The sequence below is a fragment of the Rhinatrema bivittatum genome, chromosome 2 (genome assembly GCF_901001135.1).
Source record: "Rhinatrema bivittatum chromosome 2, aRhiBiv1.1, whole genome shotgun sequence".
Taxonomy (NCBI): Eukaryota; Metazoa; Chordata; class Amphibia; order Gymnophiona; family Rhinatrematidae; genus Rhinatrema; species Rhinatrema bivittatum.
In genome coordinates this window covers 505,360,425-505,382,461 of record NC_042616.1, presented here as the reverse complement: position 1 = coordinate 505,382,461, position 22,037 = coordinate 505,360,425, and the positions used below count along the sequence as shown (strand labels likewise).

Here is a 22,037-nt window from a genome sequence, read left to right as displayed (position 1 = left end):
AAGGTCTGGAAAATCAGAGCTGGCAGTTCATCTTTATGAAAGAACTGCAGCAGTTTTTACAGTTCCAAACCAGGGGGAAAATCACCATCCTCAAGAGGCAGGATCGCTGTCCTGATCCGTACCATCCGAATCTCTATCCAGAGGTTCTGCCGCCACTACAGGGGAGCTCCGGTGCTTAACCAAAGGTCCAAGCAAGGTTTCTACCTGCGCCTCAGCCCGAGGAGGATTGGACAGGGCTGAGGATTGCAACCCCTGGAAAAATTCCACCCATGAGAGGGTAGAGGAATCCAGACCAGGAGGAGCTTGAGCAGTAATTACTGAGCTAACTTCCCCTGCTGAGGAACCAGTTAGTGGAAAACCAAATACAGGCACCCCTCACCAGAGTCGTCCTTACTCAGATCCACATCCGGCTGGGAAGAACCAGGCTTAGTGAAATTAGAAGACAATTCCCCCTAACCCTCCAAACAGCGCTGGCACAAATCAGCAGGCACTTCAGGCTGAGATCCCCGAAGATGATAAGCAGTGCAAAGAGAGAGATGCTTAGGTCGACAATGCGCTGAGTGGCAGCCGGAGGCGTGTGCCTAGCTGCCTTTTTTTTTTTTTATTACACACTCAACTAGGCACACAAAATCACCTCAGGAATTCTCAACTGTGGGAGGGACCAAGTGGTATCACCGCAGGAAGTGAGGCAAATGTATTTCCTGAATTATCCTTTTCTTTAAAATAAAGCAATCCCCAGTGAGGAGATGCATGTCCATCATCCGCTGGGAGACAGAGAATACTGGCTGGCTGGTGTCACTGCAGGGGTATATGTACTGTGACGTCAGCTTGCTCATTCTCCATCTACTGGTTGAGGTGCATAACTCACTTGTTCTGGATTCCTCTGACTGGACACTAAGAAAAAATAATCAGTCTCTCTGCAGATATATAAATAGAGATGTATTACATATAAACCAACTAAACTGGAAAATGTGAGCCATGAAGTGACACCTAATTTCTACCACAGGCTGTACAAAGGCACAGAAAAGCAGGAGAAAACTGAATCTAATAATAATTACAACTGGACTTTACCTTGTTCCTGTGTAGTAGCGTCCTCGTCTGATCTACTGAGAGAAAAAGTTTTGTTTAGCATTTGATGTGCTTTAGGAATTTTGGCACTACATAATAAATTGCCATACTGTGTCAGACCAAGGATCCATCCAACCCAGCATCCTGTTTTCAACAGTGGCCAATCTGGGCTGCAAGTACCTGGCAAGTACCAAAATACTAAGTAGATCCCATGCTACTGATGCCAGTAATAGCAGTGGTTAATCCCTAGGTCAACTTGTTAATAGCAGATAATGGACTTCTCCTCCGGGAACTTATCCAAACCTTTTATTAAACCCAGCTACACCAACTGCACTAACCACATCCTCTGGCAGCAAATTCCAGAGCTTAATTGAACATAGAGTGAAAAATAATTTTATCAGATTAGTTTTAAATGTGCTACTTGCTAACTTCATGGAGTGCTCCCTAGTCCTCCTAATATCCGAAAGAGTAAATAACCGATTCACATTTATCCATTTTAGACCTCGCGTGATTTTAAAGACCTCTTATCATATTCCTCCTCAGTCATCTCTTCTCCAAGCAGTACACCTTCAGGGAGAGCACCAGGAAGTCCTATTCTGCATTGCTTGAACACCTCCAATACACTAGGAAAGAGGACAAAATGTTCTCCCAGTTTCATTCTACAGGAGAAGTCCAAAAGGTCAGACTGCACTATTAGTGCTAGCTTTTCACCAGGACACTCGGCTTAACGTTCTGACCTTGAAAAACATGCCATGTGATCCTTATTGTGCAAAGTGAAAAGAAGCTCGGGTTTAATATCTTGCCCTCTGCTGCACTGTGCTCTCACATCGTAGACAGTGCCCTCCTTCCTGCAGCACCCATTCTCCATTAAACTCCTACCCAGAAGTGGGTCAGAACGGACTCTTCTTGGTTTTAGAGATCTCGTGAAGCACTAAAGCAGCAGGCCTTTTAAATTTAATTCACAAAAGGAAAATTAGTTCTTACCTGATAATTTTCGTTCCTGTAGTACCACGGATCAGTCCAGACACCTGGGTTGTGACTCCGCACCAGCAGGTGGAGACAGAGTAAAACTTGTCGGGCTCCCTACATATAGTAAGGTGCCACCCACAGCCCCTCGGTCGCACGTGATGTCAAAGCCAGATAAAAACTAGCTAACTAAGAAAAAACACCAAAAATGAGGCCGATTCACAACAGCCCCTCGAGCTGGAACTGAAAAACCTTCAGAACCATGAACACCAAGTGCAAAAAACTGCAAACTACAATGGCTAAATAATCAACCGAGCAGACTCTCTCTCTTTCTATCAAACTACAAGACACAGACGGGCGGGAGCCTGGACTGATCCGTGGTACTACAGGAACGAAAATTATCAGGTAAGAACTAATTTTCCTTTCCCTGTACGTACCCGGATCAGTCCAGACACCTGGGATGTACCAGAGCCAATTTACCCAGGGTGGGAAGCAGAGAGCCCCGCTCGGAGAACACTCGCTCCAAAACCCTGAGCCTCAGCCGCCTGGACATCAAGCCTGTAATGTCTCGTGAAAGTGTGCAACGATTTCCACGTTGCCGCTCTACAGATCTCTTGGGTGGACACACTAGAAACCTCGGCCCAAGACGTGGCCTGCGCCCGAGTCGAATGGGCACGAAGCTCCTTGGGGCCAACTTGCCCTGCAGAAGATACGCCGAACCAATCGCTTCCTTGAGCCAACGCGCAATCGTGGCCCGGGAGGCCGCCGACCCTCTAGGAGCCCCCGACCAGAGAACAAACAGGTGATCGGAAACCCGAAAAGGATTCGTAACTTCTAGATAATGAATTAGAATCCTACGCACATCGAGTTTCCTCAGTTCCCTCGACTCCCTGGCCTGGGGATCCACGGTCGAAAACCCGGGAAGATCTACCGACTGATTTAAGTGAAATGACGACACCACTTTGGGCAAAAAGGAAGGGACAGTCCGCAGAGAGACACCCATCTCTGTAAAACGCAAAAATGGTTCTCTACAAGACAGAGCCTGTAGTTCCGAGACCCGACGAGCGGACGTAATAGCGACCAGAAACACTGTTTTCAATGTTAAATCCTTCAAAGTCGCCCGCTTGACCGGTTCAAAAGGCGACCCACAAAGAGCTGAAAGCACGCAGTTTAAATTCCAGGAGGGACACGGATTCCGGACCGGCGGGCGGAGATGTTTAGCCCCCCGCAGAAACCGCGTCACATCTGGATGGCACGCCAAGGACACTCCTTGAACCTTTCCTCTAAGGCAACCAAGGGCAGCCACCTGGACCTTCAGGGTACTCCAGGACAGCCCCTTCGAGAGACCCTCTTGAAGAAAAGCGAGGATCTCAGGCACCGCAGGCCGAATGGGGTTAACCTCGTGAGAACTACACCAGTCCTCAAAAACCGTCCAGACCCACATATAGGTTAAGGACGTGGACTGTTTTCTAGCTCTCAACAACATAGTAATCACTGCCTCGGAGTACCCTTTAGTCTTCAAGCACGCCCTCTCAAAAGCCAAGCCGCGAGACAAAAGTGATCCGTGTCCTCCAAACAAACGGGTCCTTGACGAAGAATGGTCGCGTCTCCCTGAAAACGAAGCGGAGGTTCCACCGCTAGCCGCAGGAGATCCGCGAACCACGGACGCCGTGGCCACTCCGGCGCCACCAATATCACCTCTGCCGGATGCAACTCGATTCGCCGTAGCACCTTGCCTATCAGAGGCCACGGGGGAAACACGTAAATCAACATGTCCGTGGGCCAAGGAAGCACGAGTGCATCGACTCCTTCCGCGCCCCGCTCCCTCCGACGGCTGAAGAACCTCGGAGCCTTTGCGTTTTGCGCGGTGGCCATCAGATCCAGACGTGGCTGACCCCACCTGGCACAGATGAGACGATACGCTACCTCCGGTAGCTCCCACTCTCCTGGATCCAGCCGATGCCGGCTGAGGAAGTCCGCTTGGACGTTGTCGACGCCGGCGATGTGTGACGCCGCAATGCTGCTGAGGTGCCGTTCCGCCCAGCACATCAACTGACTCGCTTCCTCCGCCACTTGTTGACTCCTTGTCCCACCTTGACGGTTGATGTAGGCTACTGTGGTCGCGTTGTCCGACAGGACTCGTACCGCCTGACCCCGTATCCACGGCAGAAAAGCTTGTAACGCCAGCGCCACCGCCTTGGTTTCCAACCGATTGATGGACCACTGCGATTGCCGGTCTGACAACAGACCGCTCCCCAACCCGAGAGACTGGCATCCGTCGTGACCACCGTCCAGTTGGGCAGGATCAGAGAAACCCCGCACGTCAGATGGTTGGGGCAGAGCCACCACTGCAGGCTGGCCCTGGCGCGGTCTGTGAGAGGCAGCGGACGCAGGAACTCCTCCGATACCGGCTTCCAGCGGGAAAGTAACGCTGATTGTAACGGTCGCAGATGAGCGAAAGCCCAGGGTACCAAGGCGAGTGTCGACGCCATGGAACCCAAGACCATCAGGTAATCGCGGGCCAAAGGGCATCGCAGGGCTAACAAGCGCCTCACCTGTCCCTGGAGCTTGAGGACCCTGTCCTGAGTCAGGGATACCGTGGCTTTCTCGGTGTCGAACAATGCCCCCAGATATTCCAACCTCTGGGTGGGCTGAAGATGACTCTTGGCTAGATTGACCACCCAACCAAGCGACCGCAAGAGCTGCAGGACCCTGGAAATCGCTTGCCGACACTCGATCTCGGATTTGGCCCGAATGAGCCAATCGTCCAGGTGAGGGTGAACAAAGAGCCCTTCCCGTCGGAGCTGAGCAGCCACCACCACCATAACCTTGGTGAAGGTGCGTGGCGCCGTGGCCAGACCGAAGGGAAGAGCCCTGAACTGAAAATGCTTGCCCAGGATGCAAAATCTCAAGTACTGGTGATAGGCTGGCTGAATCCCTATGTGGAGATACGCCTCTGTCAAATCCAGGGACGCCAGGAACTCGCCCGGATGAACCGCAGCCACTACCGAGCGAATCGTTTCCATCTTGAAACGGGGAACACGAAGGCACCGATTGACCCCCTTTAGGTCGAGGATCGGACGATACGCCCCGTCCTTCTTTGGGACCACGAAATAAATGGAGTACCTTCCCATGCCCCGTTGCGTCGGCGGAACAGGAGTAATGGCGCCCAGAGCCGCCAGGCGCTGGAGGGTTGCCCATACGGCCGCCCTTTTGGCTATGGCCTTGCAGGGAGAAACGAGAAACTTGCTCCAGGGGAGACGTGCAAAATCTAACGCATAACCGTGTCTTATCACGTCTAACACCCACTGGTCCGAAGTGATTTTGGTCCATTCCTCATAGAAACGTTCGAGGCACGCTCCCACAAGTGGAACGGCCTCTGGAGCCACCGACGAGAAACGAACCGATCGCGTATCATTGGGCCGACTTGGCCCCCGATCCCGCCGAGGGTCCACCTGACCTGTTGAATCTCTTCCCCCGAAAGGACTGAGACCAGGTGGAGGATCTGACAGCGCCCCCTCGGAAGGACTGACCCGCCCCAGCTGACCTCTGTGGCCTCTGGCGACGGTTAGTTCGAAAACGGTTCCGTGTAGAGAAATTGGGCCTAGGCCGTGGCCTGTCCTCCGGTAGCTTAAAAGCCTTGTTCTCACTCAGGAACTGCATGATATCATCCAGCTGCTTCCCAAAGAGCAACTTCCCCTTAAAGGGCAAGGCGCCTAGATGAGCCTTAGAAGTACCGTCCGCCGCCCAGTTACGGAGCCAAAGAAGACGGCGCGCTGATACCGCAGACACCATAGCCCTGGCCGAGGTCCGCAGTAAATCGTGCATGGCATCAGCGCTGTAAGCGATTACCGCCTCCAGAAGATCCGCCTGAGAAGCCTCCCCTTCTGAGAGACCCGCATTCGCCTGTAAGGTCTGGGCCCAGTGGAGACCAGCCCGTAACGCAAAATTGCTGCAAATGGCCGCCCTGACCCCCAGGGCTGACACCTCAAAAACTTTCTTGAGCTGTACCTCCAGCTTCCGATCCTGGACATCCCGCAGCGCCGTAGCGCCTGTGACGGGGATGGTCGACCTCTTGGTGACTGCCGACACAGCGGCATCCACGCGAGGAAGCCGCAGCAGCTCCAAAGCATCCTCCGGCAGAGGATATAGCTTATCCATGGCCTTACTCACCTTGAGGCCCAGCTCCGGGGTGTCCCATTCTCGGAAAAGAATGTCGGACGCAGAGAAATGGAAAGGAAACGCCACCATAGGGCCCGCGAGCCCCAGAAGCACCGGATCCATCTTAGGCCCTTGACGGGTTTCCACCGGCGGGGCCTCCACCCCAATTTCGTCGAGGATCGCTGGAATGAGAGGGGAAAGCTCCTCCCTCTTAAAGAGGCGGACAACCTTGGGGTCATCTCCATCCCCCATCAGCGCGCCCTTGCCCGCACCCGGCTGCGCTGGACCCTGATCATCGGGCCCCTCAGGCCCTCCAGGCGCCCCCGAGACCGACCGTTCCTCCTCCGAGGTAGTGGACTCCGATTCTGCGTCCTGGGGCACGCCTCGCGCCGGTCTCTTGTCCTTCGGGGGCACCGACACGTCTCTAGGGCGGCCGACCTCTTCCGGGAGCGAGAGCATCCTCCTTCATCCCCTGGCACCTTCCCGTGCCTGCGCCGCGTCCTCTGATACTTCGCCAGTTTTTTTAATAAAAAATTAAAATCTTCCGAAAAGGACTCTTCCGAGTCCGAGGGCCCCTCCTCCGAGCCCCAATCAGCCGCATCGGAGGCACCCCGAGGCGCCCCCCCTGAGGCCCGAGGCTGGGGAGAGAGAGGAGGAGGCTGGGCGCCATGTTCCATGGCTCTCCTGGTTGCCTCGTGGACCGAAGACAAAATGGCCACCGTTCCCGCGCTAAGCGGGAACAGATCCGGCCCCCCCGCCTCGGCTGGAAGAACGCGCGGCGGCGAACGGGACGCCCGGGTCCGACCCCCCCGATCACCCCCGGACGGTCCCTCGCCTCCGGCGAGGCAACTAGAGCACATCCCGTCCCGCGAGACTCGCGTGCGCGCGGACCCGCACGCGCGGCAGGCGGACCCGACGGGCATCTCGGCCGAGCAAGGAAAAAAACAGATACGCCGCCTCACCAAAAACCGCCCCCCCCCCCCCCCGAACGAAAAGAACTGTCGCGCGGGAGAGAGAGAGAGCAGGCGCAGAAATAAAGAAAAAAAAAACTTTTTTTTTTTTTTTTTTTACTTTGTTCGCTGACCAAGGTGCTGAAGGCCTCCGGGCTCCACCGGGGGTGAGTGAACCGGGCTCCCCGGTGTCACCCCCGACGCTGCTGCCAGAGGGGCCGGGTCCTCGACCCCAGCAGCGGCCTCTACCAGGGGAGGATGATCCCCTCAGGATCTGGCAACCCCCCTGGGAGACACCTCCAACGGGAGCTTCCTGAAAGAAAAATCTTCCTGTTCTAATTTTATCTCAGGTTTTTTTTTGTTTTTTTTTTTTAATTAAAATAAAAAAGGAATCTGAGCTATCCTCTTTTTTTTTTTTTTCTATCTATCCCTGACTAGCTAACTCCAACCCCAGGGATCCCAGAGACTGTGGGTGGACCTGCCCCATCTGCTGGAGACAGAGAAAGACTGAGGGGCTGTGGGTGGCACCTTACTATATGTAGGGAGCCCGACAAGTTTTACTCTGTCTCCACCTGCTGGTGCGGAGTCACAACCCAGGTGTCTGGACTGATCCGGGTACGTACAGGGAAATGTGTTTCTTAAATGACACTACTGCACTGATTTTGGGACCCAGTCTAAGCATGCATCCCTGAAACAACTATGCCACAGAAAAAAAGCTGTCACATTTCTGACCTTAGTAATATAAAGGACTCAGTGGTAGCCAAAAATCCACAAACAAAGAATACTGCTCCAACACTGCGGTGTTTCGGCATTTTCTCCCAGCATTGCCCCTGTCATTAAGCAGTACAATCGCCGTGAGGCTGCACCAGTTTAGAGTGCACGTAAGTACACATTTTTTTACGAGGCAATCCGTTTTTTCTGGCTTCTGTTGGCATGCATTATAAGAAACTCTGGACTTTGAATTCTTTTTTACATTTTGCATTTTTAGCGATGTTTCACAAGCATTTAGAATGACTGCAACCTACAGGCTTCGTAAGTCTTCTCCTACTAGCCTGATATTGCACTATTGTTACTCTTAGCCTTGTAGGCATAATTAAGAACTGTCTTTGTTTCCACATAGAACCATAAGTATATTTCTACCTGGAGGGTCCCTGAGGAAGGAGTCCAATACTCCGAAACACCGCAGTGTTGGAGCAGTACTTCAGGATTACATATACCATCTTGTCAAACGTGGAATCAGATAAGTGCTCACACAGTAGTTGCTTTGCACACAGTGTCAGCATTTCCAACTTCTCAGCAACCTATGATTAGTCAAGCCCAGTAGCTATACGAGCTTGCATATATAAGCCACAGCTCACTGTGGCCAAGTATGATGGTTGCTTGAGAACACACACAGAGTTCTTTTCTTTAGCCACATTTCTGACCTTAGCATAAATTACCTAGAAAAGACATCACCAAACTGGAAAAAAAAAAAAAAAAAATCAAGCAAGTAATGAGAAATGTGAAGCATGATGAGAATTAGAGTGCCTCCTGTCAGCAGGAAGCATTATTTACCTGGACTGAGGTGTGGAGGTGATCTCTTCCAGAACATTATTTGGTAATAACTTTCTTTTCTAGGGGATAAAAATTGCTGAAATTAGATTAGCAGTATTCAAGACATTGCACAATCTATAGTCAAGTCCCCTTTTCCATATCTTCATTACACAAACCTGACTGTGCAGCGAGATCAGCAGGAGGAGTAAGCAAGCAAGTACCCAGAATCTGCTCTTCTCCCATCCAAAGAGCCAGATTCTGCTCTCAGTTAGAAGGGTGGGAGGCCAACAAGGTCAGAGTGGGAATGTGTGCCGAGGAGCTTCCACTCCTCAGGGAAAAAGAGCTACAGTTAGTCACAAGCAAAGATTAATTGCAGGGGTAATAGTAAATGTTTTTTCAAGGTGAAAAAAGATTTTCATTGTAGACATAAAGCCAAGTTGTTTACCTGCAACAGCAGCTTTCTAGTCACAGACTCATGGATCATGTGACCATGCTCAGAGCCAAACACAAAACTTTCTGGAAAAGACAAAAGCCTTCCACTGCTCATGCTCAATAGTTCCACAGCTGCTTCAAATGGGGGGAAGCAATGTCTAAGGGCAAGAGGAAGTTGTGTGTGACTGATGAACTTCTATCCACAGAGAATGCCCTTTACAGGTGAGCAACTTCACTCTCTCTGAAGATAAACAAGTTCACAGAGTCATACGCATGGGATTCCTTCACTAAGGCTGGTGTTCAAAACAGGGAAACTAGCCACAAGAACCACCAAAAGGAAGGAATATGTATTTTTTTTCTCTTTCCACAAGGAAGACAACCCAAAATTATAAAATGAGTCCTAGGAAGGATGGAGTTGGCCTCTAATATTACAGGCCTCGACAAGCTTCTCTCTAATTAGACCAACCTAGGTATAACAGGAAGAAATGCAATCTATTATTCAATTAGAAATAAATGTGTTTTGGTACCATATTGCCAGGTCTATTAGGGTCAAAAGCTGGAGAGTGAAGAGCTGGAGCTGAAGAGCCGGCAGTTTCCTCATACTCTTTTGGGTTTCCAACTCAGATGGAACCAGAGTTGGGCCCCAGAGCCACGAGTCTTCATTTGCACTACTCAGGGATTTCGCCCCCTGTTTTATATTCCCTCCAAACTCTACTCTAGTCAGCACAGCGATAGTCCCTGGCTGGGGCCATGCACCAGGACTCCCAATGGAATCCTGAAATCAGGCACCCAATATGTAGCCACTAGGTGTCGCTGTTGCGTAATGCCGGACTATAACACTTCCTCCCACTAAAGCCCTCCTCAGGGAAGCACTACCACAGAGCAGACTTTATGGGTTTTCGGTCCACTCTGGAAGAAAGCTGCCACCTTCTTCCTCTCAAGAATGAAAAGCCTTTTCACCTTTATGGAGATGGGGCCTTGGGAAAAACGATGGAAGGACAATTGACTGAGATGGAAATCCAAAACCACCTCAGACCGGAACTTAGGTAATATGTGGCACAATATGTTATGATAAAATATAAAGTTGGATGAATCACTAGATTCCTAAAACTGACTCTACAGGGCCAGGGACAAGTGGGAGGCTCCCTTTGGAGCTTTAGCATGGGCAGTTTGGGGTCAGGGGTACTCAACTGACATGACCACCACAAAGCACTGAGATATGGGCAAGTAAAGTGCTAAAGTGGCAATAAAAAGCAAGTTTGCTTCCTGTAAACATTTTCCGTAGACAGCAGGATGAATTAGCCATGCTGTCTTGGGTGACATCACCCGATGGCGCACAGGACGGAGCCTTCTCAAAGTAGCAGAGCTGTGATGCTCTGCTCATGCGTGACTGTTCCCACCTGATTGCCCAAATCTAGAATCCTCAGTTATCATCAGAGATTGTGGATTGCATAAAGGTGGCCAGAGAGGGAGGGAGGCAGACAGGCCGGTACGCGTGACTAATTTATCGTATCTATGGAAAATACCATTTACGATAAGCAAACTTGCTTTTTTTCCCTGTTGATAAGCAGGCTGAATTAGTCACGCTGTCTTGGGGAGTCCCAAGCTGCTATTACCCACTGTAGGATAGCCTGTTCCTGAGCATATGTTTTGTCTTTTTCTTCTGTTTCCCTCTTTTTTTTTTTTGGCAACCCATCTAGCTGAGTGGCAGTCTCTAGTACTCCCCTACGGAACTCAACACCACTTTGCCCACTGCACCGTCTAATGCCATCAACTGGTCCAGGTGAGCTGTGAAAGTGTCAACTGATGGCCAGGTTGTGGCTTTTCAAATATCAGCAATGGGCACATTTTTCACATGCGCTAAAGATGATGCTATGGATCGTACTTTATGAGCTTTGACCGTCCCAGATCGTGATAGGGAGGGCTTCACATAACGATATCGGATACAACTTGTTATCCAATTGGATGGAGCTCTCTTGGTTACTGCAACTCCTGGTTTATTAGGGTCATAGGAGATGAACAATTGTTGATGCCGTTTATGATCTTGCATCCTCTCTTTATAATAAGCAAGGGTCCATTTGCAATCTAAAGTGTGCAGTTTCTTTTCTCTTTTGTTCTTATATGGCGTCGGAAAGAAAGTAGGCAGGGAGATTGTTTCATTGAGATAATATGCAGTTACCGCCTTCAGTAAGAATCTGGTATATGGTCGTAGCACAACTTTATCATAGAGAATTGTAGATATCTGGGGTGGGGGGGGGGGGGGGCGAGTGCACTAAGACCTGTAGTTCACTTACTCTCCTTGCAGAGGTGGCTGCTACAAGGAGTAGAACCTTCCATGTTAGATACTTCAGAGGAACCGTTTGCATGGGTTCAAACGGGTCTCCCTTAGGGCCGTCAGGACTATGTTGATGTGCCATGGTTTTTGTACTGGTCACAGGTGAAGCAAGCAATCAATGGGTGTGTTGCGATGGAAAGATTTCCAATTCTGTGGCGATAAACTGCAACAGCATTTAGATGAACTCTTACTGACCAAGTCTGCAGATCTGTTCAGGACAGATAACATAAGTATTAGAGGAAGAGCTCAGGAGAGATGTCAAAAGGGCCAACCAACTGTGATTTACACCAGTCAGAGTAACATTTCCATTTGAAGGAATAGTTGCAGCGAGTGGAAGGCTTCCGTGACGAGAGGACAACATCCTGTATGTGTTGGGAATAGTAACAACACTAAGGCTTGGTGCTTAACCTCCATGCCGGTAGGCAGAGAAAGGGGAGGATGGGTGGAAGAGCATCCTGAGGGAACAGATTTGGGCAATTCTCCAAGAGTCTTGGTGGTTAAATTGAGAGTTGTATGATACATGCATACCATGGCTGGGTCGGCCAAGCTGGTGCTATGAACAGTGACACGCACAACTTGTTCGCCCTATCCTATATGCACTTCTGTAGATTTTGTGTGATGAGTGGAATTGGTGGAAAGGCGTACAAAAGACCTGTTGACAATAGGAGAAACGCGTCTTGCAACTCTCTCCTTGGGTAGAAGAGAACAAAATCTTTGCAGTTTTCAGTTGTCTTTTGTTGCAAGGAGATCCATGTATGATGTCGCTGTCCAGTTCCCATTCGTGTAGATGAAATACTCTGCTAAGTTTGTCCGCTTGTACAGTCGCTATACCAGGCAAGAAGGTCACTTGAAGTGTGATCAAACACCTGGTTGCCCAATCCCATAGTCAGAGTTTCCTCTTTGCACAGGACTAAGGAACCCAAGACTCCTTGCTTGTTTATGTAAAACATGGCAACCTGATTATGTGTGGATCATCGAATAGTACTAAGACCAGAGGACACCCCATGAAGCTAACAAGCAGCAGGTTTAAAACAAATCAAGAATGTTGTTTTGAGAGAAAAAAATATTATCACATAATTTGTTGTTGGGAGGACATGGGCAAGGCATCTATCACAGCTGAGTTTAAAAGGAGTCTGGACAGATTCCCAGAGGAAAAGTCCAGAAGCTATTAGCCAGGTAGTTTTAGGAAAGCCACTGCTCATCTTTGGGAGTAAGCAACAAGGATCAGATCTGCTCTTTGAGTTCTGGCAAGTATTTGGCCACTGTCGAAGACAGGAGGATGCTGGACTGCACAGATCTTTGGTCTGACTCAACAGGGAATACCTTATGTTCTAAGATGTTAGTTGGTCATGGGGCTAGTACCTGTACAGAATTACTGACCGACACTCAGAGGCACAAAGCCCTTGGAGAATAAAATTCTAGCCAAAGAAATCAATAGTTGTGTTTTCTGTCTTTTTTTTTTAATTTGCTCCAATTATGAATGGAGAAAGCTTTTGAGAGCCTAAGCTACTAACACCCCACAGTTTTACATAAGTTGTGGTCACAAAGCTACTAGCAAAACAGGGAAGGGCAATTAGCAATAGCTTATACGAATTCTAGGTTAATAAGGGGTGGGGACGGATGCCTTCTCCCAGAAGCATGTGGGTTTTCCTTACAGCAGTGCTCCCCCCCCCCCCCCCCACCCCCCAATTACCTTTTGCTCTTTGAAAAGTTCTGTTCGGTGCCGTCTCTTCTCTTTCAGTAAAGCTTTCTCTCTTTAAAAAAAAGAATTTAAAACATAAGTTATATTACAGATTACTGAAATGGTTCTAGAAAGCTTTATTCCTATACAGAAAATTCCTTTCATTCCCACTACAGCTGCACAGAGAAGCATGCTGCAGACACCATGAGTATTATGCAACCTGTGGAATGAAGCCTCTTCGGGCCTTTCCCAATAACAATAACCAAGTCTATTATGCATCCAGGGGTAGATTTTAAGAAAGTGCGCCTTCGCGTACTTTTGTTGGCGCACCAGGCGCCAACAAAAGTACGCTTGATTTTAGTAGATACGCGCGTAGCCGCGCGTATCAGCTAAAATCCAGGATTGGCACGCACAAGGCTGCAGATGTTGTGTAGCCGGCGCGCACCGAGCCGCGCAGCCTGCCACCGTTCCCTCCAAGGCCGCTCCGAAATCGGAGCGGCCTCGGAGGGAACTCGCTTTCGCCCTCCCCTCCCTTCCTCTATCCAACCCACCCCCCCGGCCCTATCTAGACCCCCCCTACCTTTGTCGGGGGATTTACGCCTCCCTGAGGGAGAAGTAAATCCCCGCGCGCCAGCGGGCCGCTAGCGCGCCGAGACGCAACCTGGGGGCGGTTCCGGAGGGTGCGGCCACGCCCCCGGACCACCCCGGGCCGAAACTACGCCCCCGGGCCCGCCCCCAAAACGCCACATCCCACCCCCAAAACGCAGCGCCGATCCGACACGCCCCCAACACGCCCCCCTCGAAAAACCCCGGGACTTACGCGAGTCCCGGGGCTCTGCGCGCGCCGGTAGGCCTATGAAACATAGGCGCACCGGCGCGCAAGGCCCTGCTCGCGTAAATCCGGGCGGATTTACGCGAGCAGGGCTTTTAAAATCCGCCCCCCCAGTGTATGCCACATGGTACAAAATAAACTCCTGTTGGGTAACTTGATCACCAGAAGAGGAAGGGCAGGCAGTACTAGAGAGAACATAAGAAACTGGCATGCTGGGTCAGACCAAGGGTCCATCAAGCCCAGCATCCTGTTTCCAACAAAGGCCAAACCAGGCCATAAGAACCTGGCAAGTACCCAAACACCAAGAAGATCCCATGCTACTGATGCAATTAATTCTTCAACATACACCAATCCAAGGGAACACTTGTGCTCTGGTGTTGCTTATGTACGGTGGCTTTATTAAAGGACAACCCATTGGTGGGTGCCCTTATCTTTCGCCCCGTCTATTATTCTTTATTATCCCAATTTCTGTGAAACCATTTTTTTCTTTCAATTTTCTGCTGCTTCAGTTATTTTCTTAAAAAACCCCTTTACTCCCCGTTTTCTGAGGCGACCCGCTACTGATGTGTATATACTTATCAAGGCATCAGTCTCAACTTCTTCTCACGGGTACGCGTCTGCTAGCCCGACATGGGCCATGTTTCGGCACCTCCGTGCCTGCTTCAGGGGCTACAGGAGGGGTAGTGCTGTGTCCTAACCAGGTACACAGTGGCTGTTACATCTCCAATTTTGTGATGACCATACTTCTGCGTGGACAGGATCCAGTTCAAGTCTTTAATGATGATACATAAGGCCTTACACAACATCGCACCTCTCAATTTAACATTTCAAATTCAACTACACACATCCGTGAAACCAACCAGAAGCGCCTATCAGAACAGACTAATCACACAACTGGCGAAATCCGTTCTGAGGAAACGTGCATTATCCTCAGCGGGCCCTTCACTTTGGAACTCGCTCCCCTCCAGAACTCGCTCCCTCCAGACCTCCGTTTGGAACCATGCCACACTTCATTTAAAAAGAAACTTAAGACTTGGCTGTTCAAACAAGCTTTCCCCTAGAGCCAAGAACACGAAGAAAAGTCTTTTCTAGCCCACAATGATTTATTCAGATCTATTATTTTCTTCCTTTATTCAATCAGAAATTTACATATGCATGCTGACTACATACTTACTACATATACTCATATTGACTTCATTTTTTCCATTTTATTTATTGACTTATTAACTGCATGTTTATTAACGGTTCAATATCATACACTATTTGCTTACTTCGATTAATTTGTTGAACCTCCGGTATATAAATTATAATAAATAAATAAATAAATAAATAAATAAATAAATAAATAAATAATTAATGGGTAAGTGCACTAAGTTGACCACCAGGGATTACCAACCCCACTCCAAAGTGTGGCTGGACCACTTTGGCTGGAAGAAGAGGTGCTTGCCCACACCGATACAGTAAGACGCACAGGAGAGCCGGCGAGCGCCTGCTCTCCCGACGTGCGCCCAAGCCACTCTCCTGGGCGTGCGATTCAGTAAATAAAGATATGCAAATTTGGGCCCACAGTAAAAGGAGGCGCTAGGGACATTAGCACGTCCCTAGCGCCTCCTTTTTGACAGAAGCGGCGGCTGTCAGCAGGTTTGACAGCCGACCCTCAATTTTGCCGGCGTCTGTTCTCGAACCCGCTGACAGCCATGGGTTCGGAAAACGGACGCCAGCAAAATTGAGCATCCGTCTTCCAACCCGCGGGCAGATTTTTAATTTTTTTTTTATTTTGGGACCTCCGACTTAATATCGCTATGATATTAAGTCGGAGGGTGTACAGAAAAGCAGTTTTTTTCTGCTTTTCTGTACACTTTCCCTGTGCCAGCCGAAATTAACTTCTGCCTTTGGGCAGGCATTAATTTCTGAAAGTAAAATGTGTGGCTTCGCTGCACATTTTACTTTCTGTATCCCTTGGGAATAACTAATAGGCCCATCAACATGCATTTGCATGTTGCCAGCGCTATTAGTTTCAGGGGGGTTGGCTGTGCATTTTCGAAGTGCTATTACCTCTTACAATCAGGTCAATACAGTAAAGTGCGGCCGTGGTTACCCTGCTCCTAACCCGCTTTCTACTCACTTTTCGGCCGCGTTAGTCCAACCCGCAATACACTATCCCCTTTAACCTACTCTTACCGCCTCTTTAAGTCACCGGGTAACCCCTTCCGCCCGCGGCATGTATATTACATGTAAACAATCGAATTAGCTATTCCCTCCCATACAGTAACGCGCGCCCCGACTATCGCTTTTTTACCCTGCCGTTTTGCCGCATGTTTAACCTGCTAATTTACCGCCTACCCCTACCCCTGCGTTAGAGGCAGGGGTAAGGGTAGACGGCAAACTTTCCCCCAAAAGGAAACCTAAAAACCTAAAATCCCCTCCTCCCGAAGCGACTTGACATGTTACCAACTTACTTTTTGTTGCATTCAGCCCCTTCCCTTCTCTGCCGTCCTCCGGAGGGGGCAGCCGGCGGCGAAAGTGGCTTGCAGCGGTCCCCCCCCGCGCAGGTCCCGGTTCTCCTGGCTCAGCCCTCATCTGAAGATTGTGAAGTCAGGTAAAAGCCCACTGTTCTGTGCCCTCTCCAGTCACGGTGCGAGCGGAGTGAAGCGTACTTTCATTGGCTTGAGCGCCCGTCAATTTGGGCGCTCAAGCCAATGAAAGCACATGGACGGGCGTGCATGACGCACGCCCACCCGTCCATGTGCTTACATTGGCTTGAGCGCCCGTCAATTTGGGCGCTCCAGCCAATGAAGCACATGGACGGGCGGGTGATGTCACGCCATTTGAAATGATATTTGAAGTGACAGGTACCAGCGCACCCAGGATACTGTATAGGCGCTGTATTAAGGGCCTATACAGTAAAATGGGTTGCGCGGGCCTAACGCGTCACAGACGCTTCTTGGACGCTGCTTGCATTTGCAAGCTATTTAAATACAGTATCGAGCGGTAGGTGAGCAGGACTGTGCGTGCGGCAAACATGGGTGCGCCCGGCACTAACGCAGCTCTTCCTACCGCTCCTTACTGTATCGGCTCAGTATAAGGGGTAAAAATAGCGCATCGAAAACGCGCAGCCAAACCGGGGCTAAAGTTGCGCTCGGCCGAGCGCACCATACTGAATCGGCTGAAATTCACTATGCCCCCTTTATATCCTCCCATACAAACATTTCTGGAGCCATCACTGGTAATCACTTACCCCAAACCCAAAAAAGACCAAAACATCTTATATACTGCCCCTGCTCGCCCTCTCCCCAACTCAGATTCAATCCAGTTTACATAAAGGGTAGGAGTCATCAGAGACATCCCAAAGACAAAGCGTGGGAGAACAACTTTAATGAATAGGGTCCAAAGTAGTTAAACAACTTACAGTTAAGAACATAAGAACATAAGAAAATGCCATACTGGGTCAGACCAAGGGTCCATCAAGCCCAGCATCCTGTTTCCAACAGTGGCCAATCCAGGCCATAAGAACCTGGCAAGTACCCAAAAACTAAGTCTATTCCATGTAACTATTGCTAATGGCAGTGGCTATTCTCTAAGTGAACTTAATAGCAGGTAATGGACTTCTCCTCCAAGAACTTATCCAGTCCTTTTTTAAACACAGCTATACTAACTGCACGAACCACATTCTCTGGCAACAAATTCCAGAGTTTAATTGTGCGTTGAGTAAAAAAGAACTTTCTCCGATTAGTTTTAAATGTGCCCCATGCTAACTTCATGGAGTGTCCCCTAGTCTTTCTACTATCCGAAAGAGTAAATAACCGATTCACATCTACCCGTTCTAGACCTCTCATGATTTTAAACACCTCTATCATATCCCCCCTCAGTCGTCTCTTCTCCAAGCTGAAAAGTCCTAACCTCTTTAGTCTTTCCTCATAGGGGAGTTGTTCCATTCCCCTTATCATTTTGGTAGCCCTTCTCTGTACCTTCTCCATCGCAATTATATCTTTTTTGAGATGCGGCGACTAGAATTGTACACAGTATTCAAGGTGCGGTCTCACCATAGAGCGGTACAGAGGCATTATGACATTTTCCGTTTTATTCATCATTCCTTTTCTAATAATTCCCAACATTCTGTTTGCTTTTTTGACTGCCGCAGCACACTGAACCGACGATTTCAATGTGTTATCCACTATGACACCTAGATCTCTTTCTTGGGTTGTAGCACCTAATATGGAACCCAACATTGTGTAATTATAGCATGGGTTATTTTTCCCTATATGCATCACCTTGCACTTATCCACATTAAATTTCATCTGCCATTTGGATGCCCAATTTTCCAGTCTCACAAGGTCTTCCTGCAATTTATCACAATCTGCTTGTGATTTAACTACTCTAAACAATTTTGTGTCATCTGCAAATTTGATTATCTCACTCGTCGTATTTCTTTCCAGATCATTTATAAATATATTGAACAGTAAGGGTCCCAATACAGATCCTTGAGGCACTCCACTGTCCACTCCCTTCCACTGAGAAAATTGCCCATTCAATCCTACTCTCTGTTTCCTGTCTTTTAGCCAGTTTGCAATCCATGAAAGGACATCGCCACCTATCCCATGACTTTTTACTTTTCCTAGAAGCCTCTCATGAGGAACTTTGTCAAACGCCTTCTGAAAATCCAAGTATACTATATCTACCGGTTCACCTTTATCCACATGTTTATTAACTCCTTCAAAAAAGTGAAGCAGATTTGTGAGGCAAGACTTGCCCTGGGTAAAGCCATGCTGACTTTGTTCCATTAAACCATGTCTTTCTATATGTTCTGTGATTTTAATGTTTAGAACACTTTCCACTATTTTTCCTGGCACTGAAGTCAGGCTAACCGGTCTGTAGTTTCCCGGATCGCCCCTGGAGCCCTTTTTAAATATTGGGGTTACATTTGCTATCCTCCAGTCTTCAGGTACAATGGATGATTTTAATGATAGGTTACAAATTTTTACTAATAGGTCTGAAATTTCATTTTTTAGTTCCTTCAGAACCCTGGGGTGTATACCATCCGGTCCAGGTGATTTACTTCTCTTCAGTTTGTCAATCAGGCCTAACACATCTTCTAGGTTCACCGTGATTTGATTCAGTCCATCTGGATCATTACCCATGAAAACCTTCTCCATTACGGGTACCTCCCCAACATCCTCTTCAGTAAACATCGAAGCAAGTTTTCAGGACACACAAATGTTACTCTTCTTACTGCAATCAGCCCAGTAGCTCCCAGCGTGCAAGACAAAAAACAGGCTTGCGAGTGGGCCGAAGGAGTGAGCTAATCCCATCAAATCCTTCGCTCTCTGTGCTCGGGGTTCAACTACTACCACGCCCCGCCGAGTCGGGGCAATAAACACGGGACTAAAACAATATATGGGACTACAGGCCGTGGGATCGTGGAAAAGAGAGTACAGGGTGAACACATGTTTTCCCACCTCTGCGCCGATTCCGCCGCCCATCTCCTCTGCTCCGTCGCCTCATCCTTAGCCTTTCGGAAGCTGAGTTCCTCTGGGGCCTCTTCGTCCTCTTCCCCACTGTCCGCGCCCCGCGGCTCCTCTGCCGCTGTTGCTACCGTCGCCCGTCTCCGGGCCGCCATGCTGCTGTCTGACCTCTCACCTCTATCTGACACGGAAGGATCAAACAGCGACCAGCAGCAACTTCCGCCTGCCACCGCTGCCTCAGCACTTCCGGTAATGCTCGCGGAGCGGCGAGGTGTGACGTCATCGCAAAGCGCCGGCGGCTGATGTAGCACGTGCCGCCCCCTTCGCTTACTTTGCTCACTTCAGCGCTCTGTCTCTCCCCGCAAAGGTCCTGCTAGTTAAGTAACGGGGGGGGGGCGGAGCGAGCTCTCTAGCAGGACGTCCTGGCTTCAGTGCAAGGATACGTGTCTTCTTTCCTTCAGGCAGCGCAAGAGACTACGGGAGAGAGATTTTCTGTTGCTAGTATATATAGTTTACGTGTTATTTTGGTAGCATGTTTCGTGAATGCGAGGGAGGGAACCCTTTTAAAGTGTAAGGCGCGATTGCGTATTCCAGGCAAGAGACATATAATATTTTTATATTTCACAAGAAACAGGGAACGTACACAGTCATGCTTTTGGGATTGTTCCAACGTGGGTGAAAGTTGGTGGGTGTTTGGGAGAAATAATTCTTACAAGTAAGAACATAGAAGAGGTTGGAAAGGGCAGGCTGGTTAGCCTTTCCTCTATGGTAGAAAAATTGATTGAGATACTACAGAAGGAAAGAATAGTAAACTACAATGCAGTAGGGATTGCAGGAGGTGAGGCAAGATGGTTGCTGCAGTAGCAGATCATATCAGATTTAGCTAATTGATTTCTTTGTGACTAGAGAAAGCAGAATTGCTTACCTGTAACAGGTGTTCTCCAAGGACAGCAGGATGCCAGTCCTCACCCATGGGTGAGACATTTTCCAATGAAGCCCACCACAAAAAAATAAGAACATAAGAAAATGCCATACTGCGTCAGACCAAGGGTCCATCAAGCCCAGCATCCTGTTTCCATCAGTGGCCAATCCAGGCCATAAGAACCTGACAAGTACCCAAAAACTAAGTCCATTCCATGTAACCATTGCTAATGGCAGTGGCTATTCTCTAAGTGAACTTAATAGCAGGTAATGGACTTCTCCTCCAAGAACTTATCCAATCCTTTTTTAAACACAGGTATACTAACTGCACTAACCACATTCGCTGGCAACAAATTCCAGAGTTTAATTGTGCGTTGAGTAAAAAAGAACTTTCTCCGATTAGTTTTAAATGTGCCCCATGCTAACTTCATGGAGTGCCCCCTAGTCTTTCTACTACCCGAAAGAGTAAATAACCGATTCACATCTACCCGTTCTAGACCTCTCATGATTTTAAACACCTCTATCATATCCCCCCTCAGTCGTCTCTTCTCCAAGCTGAAAAGTCCTAACCTTTTTAGTCTTTCTTCATAGGGGAGTTGTTCCATTCCCCTTATCATTTTGGTAGCCCTTCGCTGTACCTTCTCCATCGCAATTATTTATTTATTTATTTATTTTTAGGTTTTTATATACCGGAAGTTCCTGTATACAATACATATCACTCCGGTTCACAATTAACAGAGAAAACTATCGCTGGGAAGGCGATTTACATGGAACATACATGGAACATGGAACATATCGAATATATCGAATAAACTATAGTAAAGTACAATCTAATTTAAAACAACTGAAATAAACTTAGGAAATAACTTGGTACATGTAACTGAAGCAAGATGAACATTACATTATTGCTGCAAGGCAAGGCTGGATGTTTGTTCTTATTGCTATTAGCTCTCTGGGAAAGCTTGATGGAATAGCCAAGTTTTGAGTTTCGCCTTGAAAGTAATGTGGCATGGTTCAAGACGGAGGTCTGGTGGTAGTGAGTTCCAGAGAGACGGGCCCGCTGTCGATAGAGCACGTTTTCTCAGGGTAGCAATTATATCTTTTTTGAGATGCGGCGACCAGAATTGTACACAGTATTCAAGGTGCGGTCTCACCATGGAGCGATACAGAGGCATTATGACATTTTCTGTTTTATTCACCATTCCTTTTCTAATAATTCCCAACATTCTGTTTGCTTTTTTGACTGCCGCAGCACACTGCACCGACGATTTCAGTGTGTTATCCACTATGACACCTAGATCTTTCTTGGGTTGTAGCACCTAATATGGAACCCAACATTGTGTAATTATAGCATGGGTTATTTTTCCCTATATGCATCACCTTGCACTTATCCACATTAAATTTCATCTGCCATTTGGATGCCCAATTTTCCAGTCTCACAAGGTCTTCCTGCAATTTATCACAATCTGCTTGTGATTTAACTACTCTGAACAATTTTGTGTCATCTGCAAATTTGATTATCTCACTCGTCGTATTTCTTTCCAAATCATTTATAAATATATTGAACAGTAAGGGTCCCAATACAGATCCCTGAGGAACTCCACTGTCCACTCCCTTCCACTGAGAAAATTGCCCATTTAATCCTACTCTCTGTTTCCTGTCTTTTAGTCAGTTTGCAATCCACGAAAGGACATCG

At 48.5% G+C, this 22,037-nt stretch overlaps 1 protein-coding gene across 2 annotated transcripts in view; it reads right to left on the bottom strand.

Annotated features, from left to right (window-relative positions):
* Window positions 1-19,736, bottom strand: part of NOL7 (nucleolar protein 7) — a 44,395-nt gene extending 24,659 nt beyond the window's left edge. The window contains exons 1-4 of one of the 2 annotated variants that reach the window (XM_029590683.1): window positions 19,415-19,736; window positions 13,139-13,199; window positions 8,700-8,758; window positions 1,072-1,103 (exon numbers count right to left, since the gene is read on the bottom strand). In XM_029590683.1, the coding sequence (XP_029446543.1) occupies window positions 1,072-1,103; window positions 8,700-8,758; window positions 13,139-13,199; window positions 19,415-19,575 (313 nt within the window). In that variant the 5' untranslated portion in view covers window positions 19,576-19,736. Of the gene's footprint in view, window positions 1-1,071; window positions 1,107-8,699; window positions 8,759-13,138; window positions 13,200-19,414 lie in introns of both variants that reach the window. The other variant, XM_029590682.1, reaches the window with a different exon arrangement.
* Window positions 19,737-22,037: the final 2,301 nt, after the last annotated feature.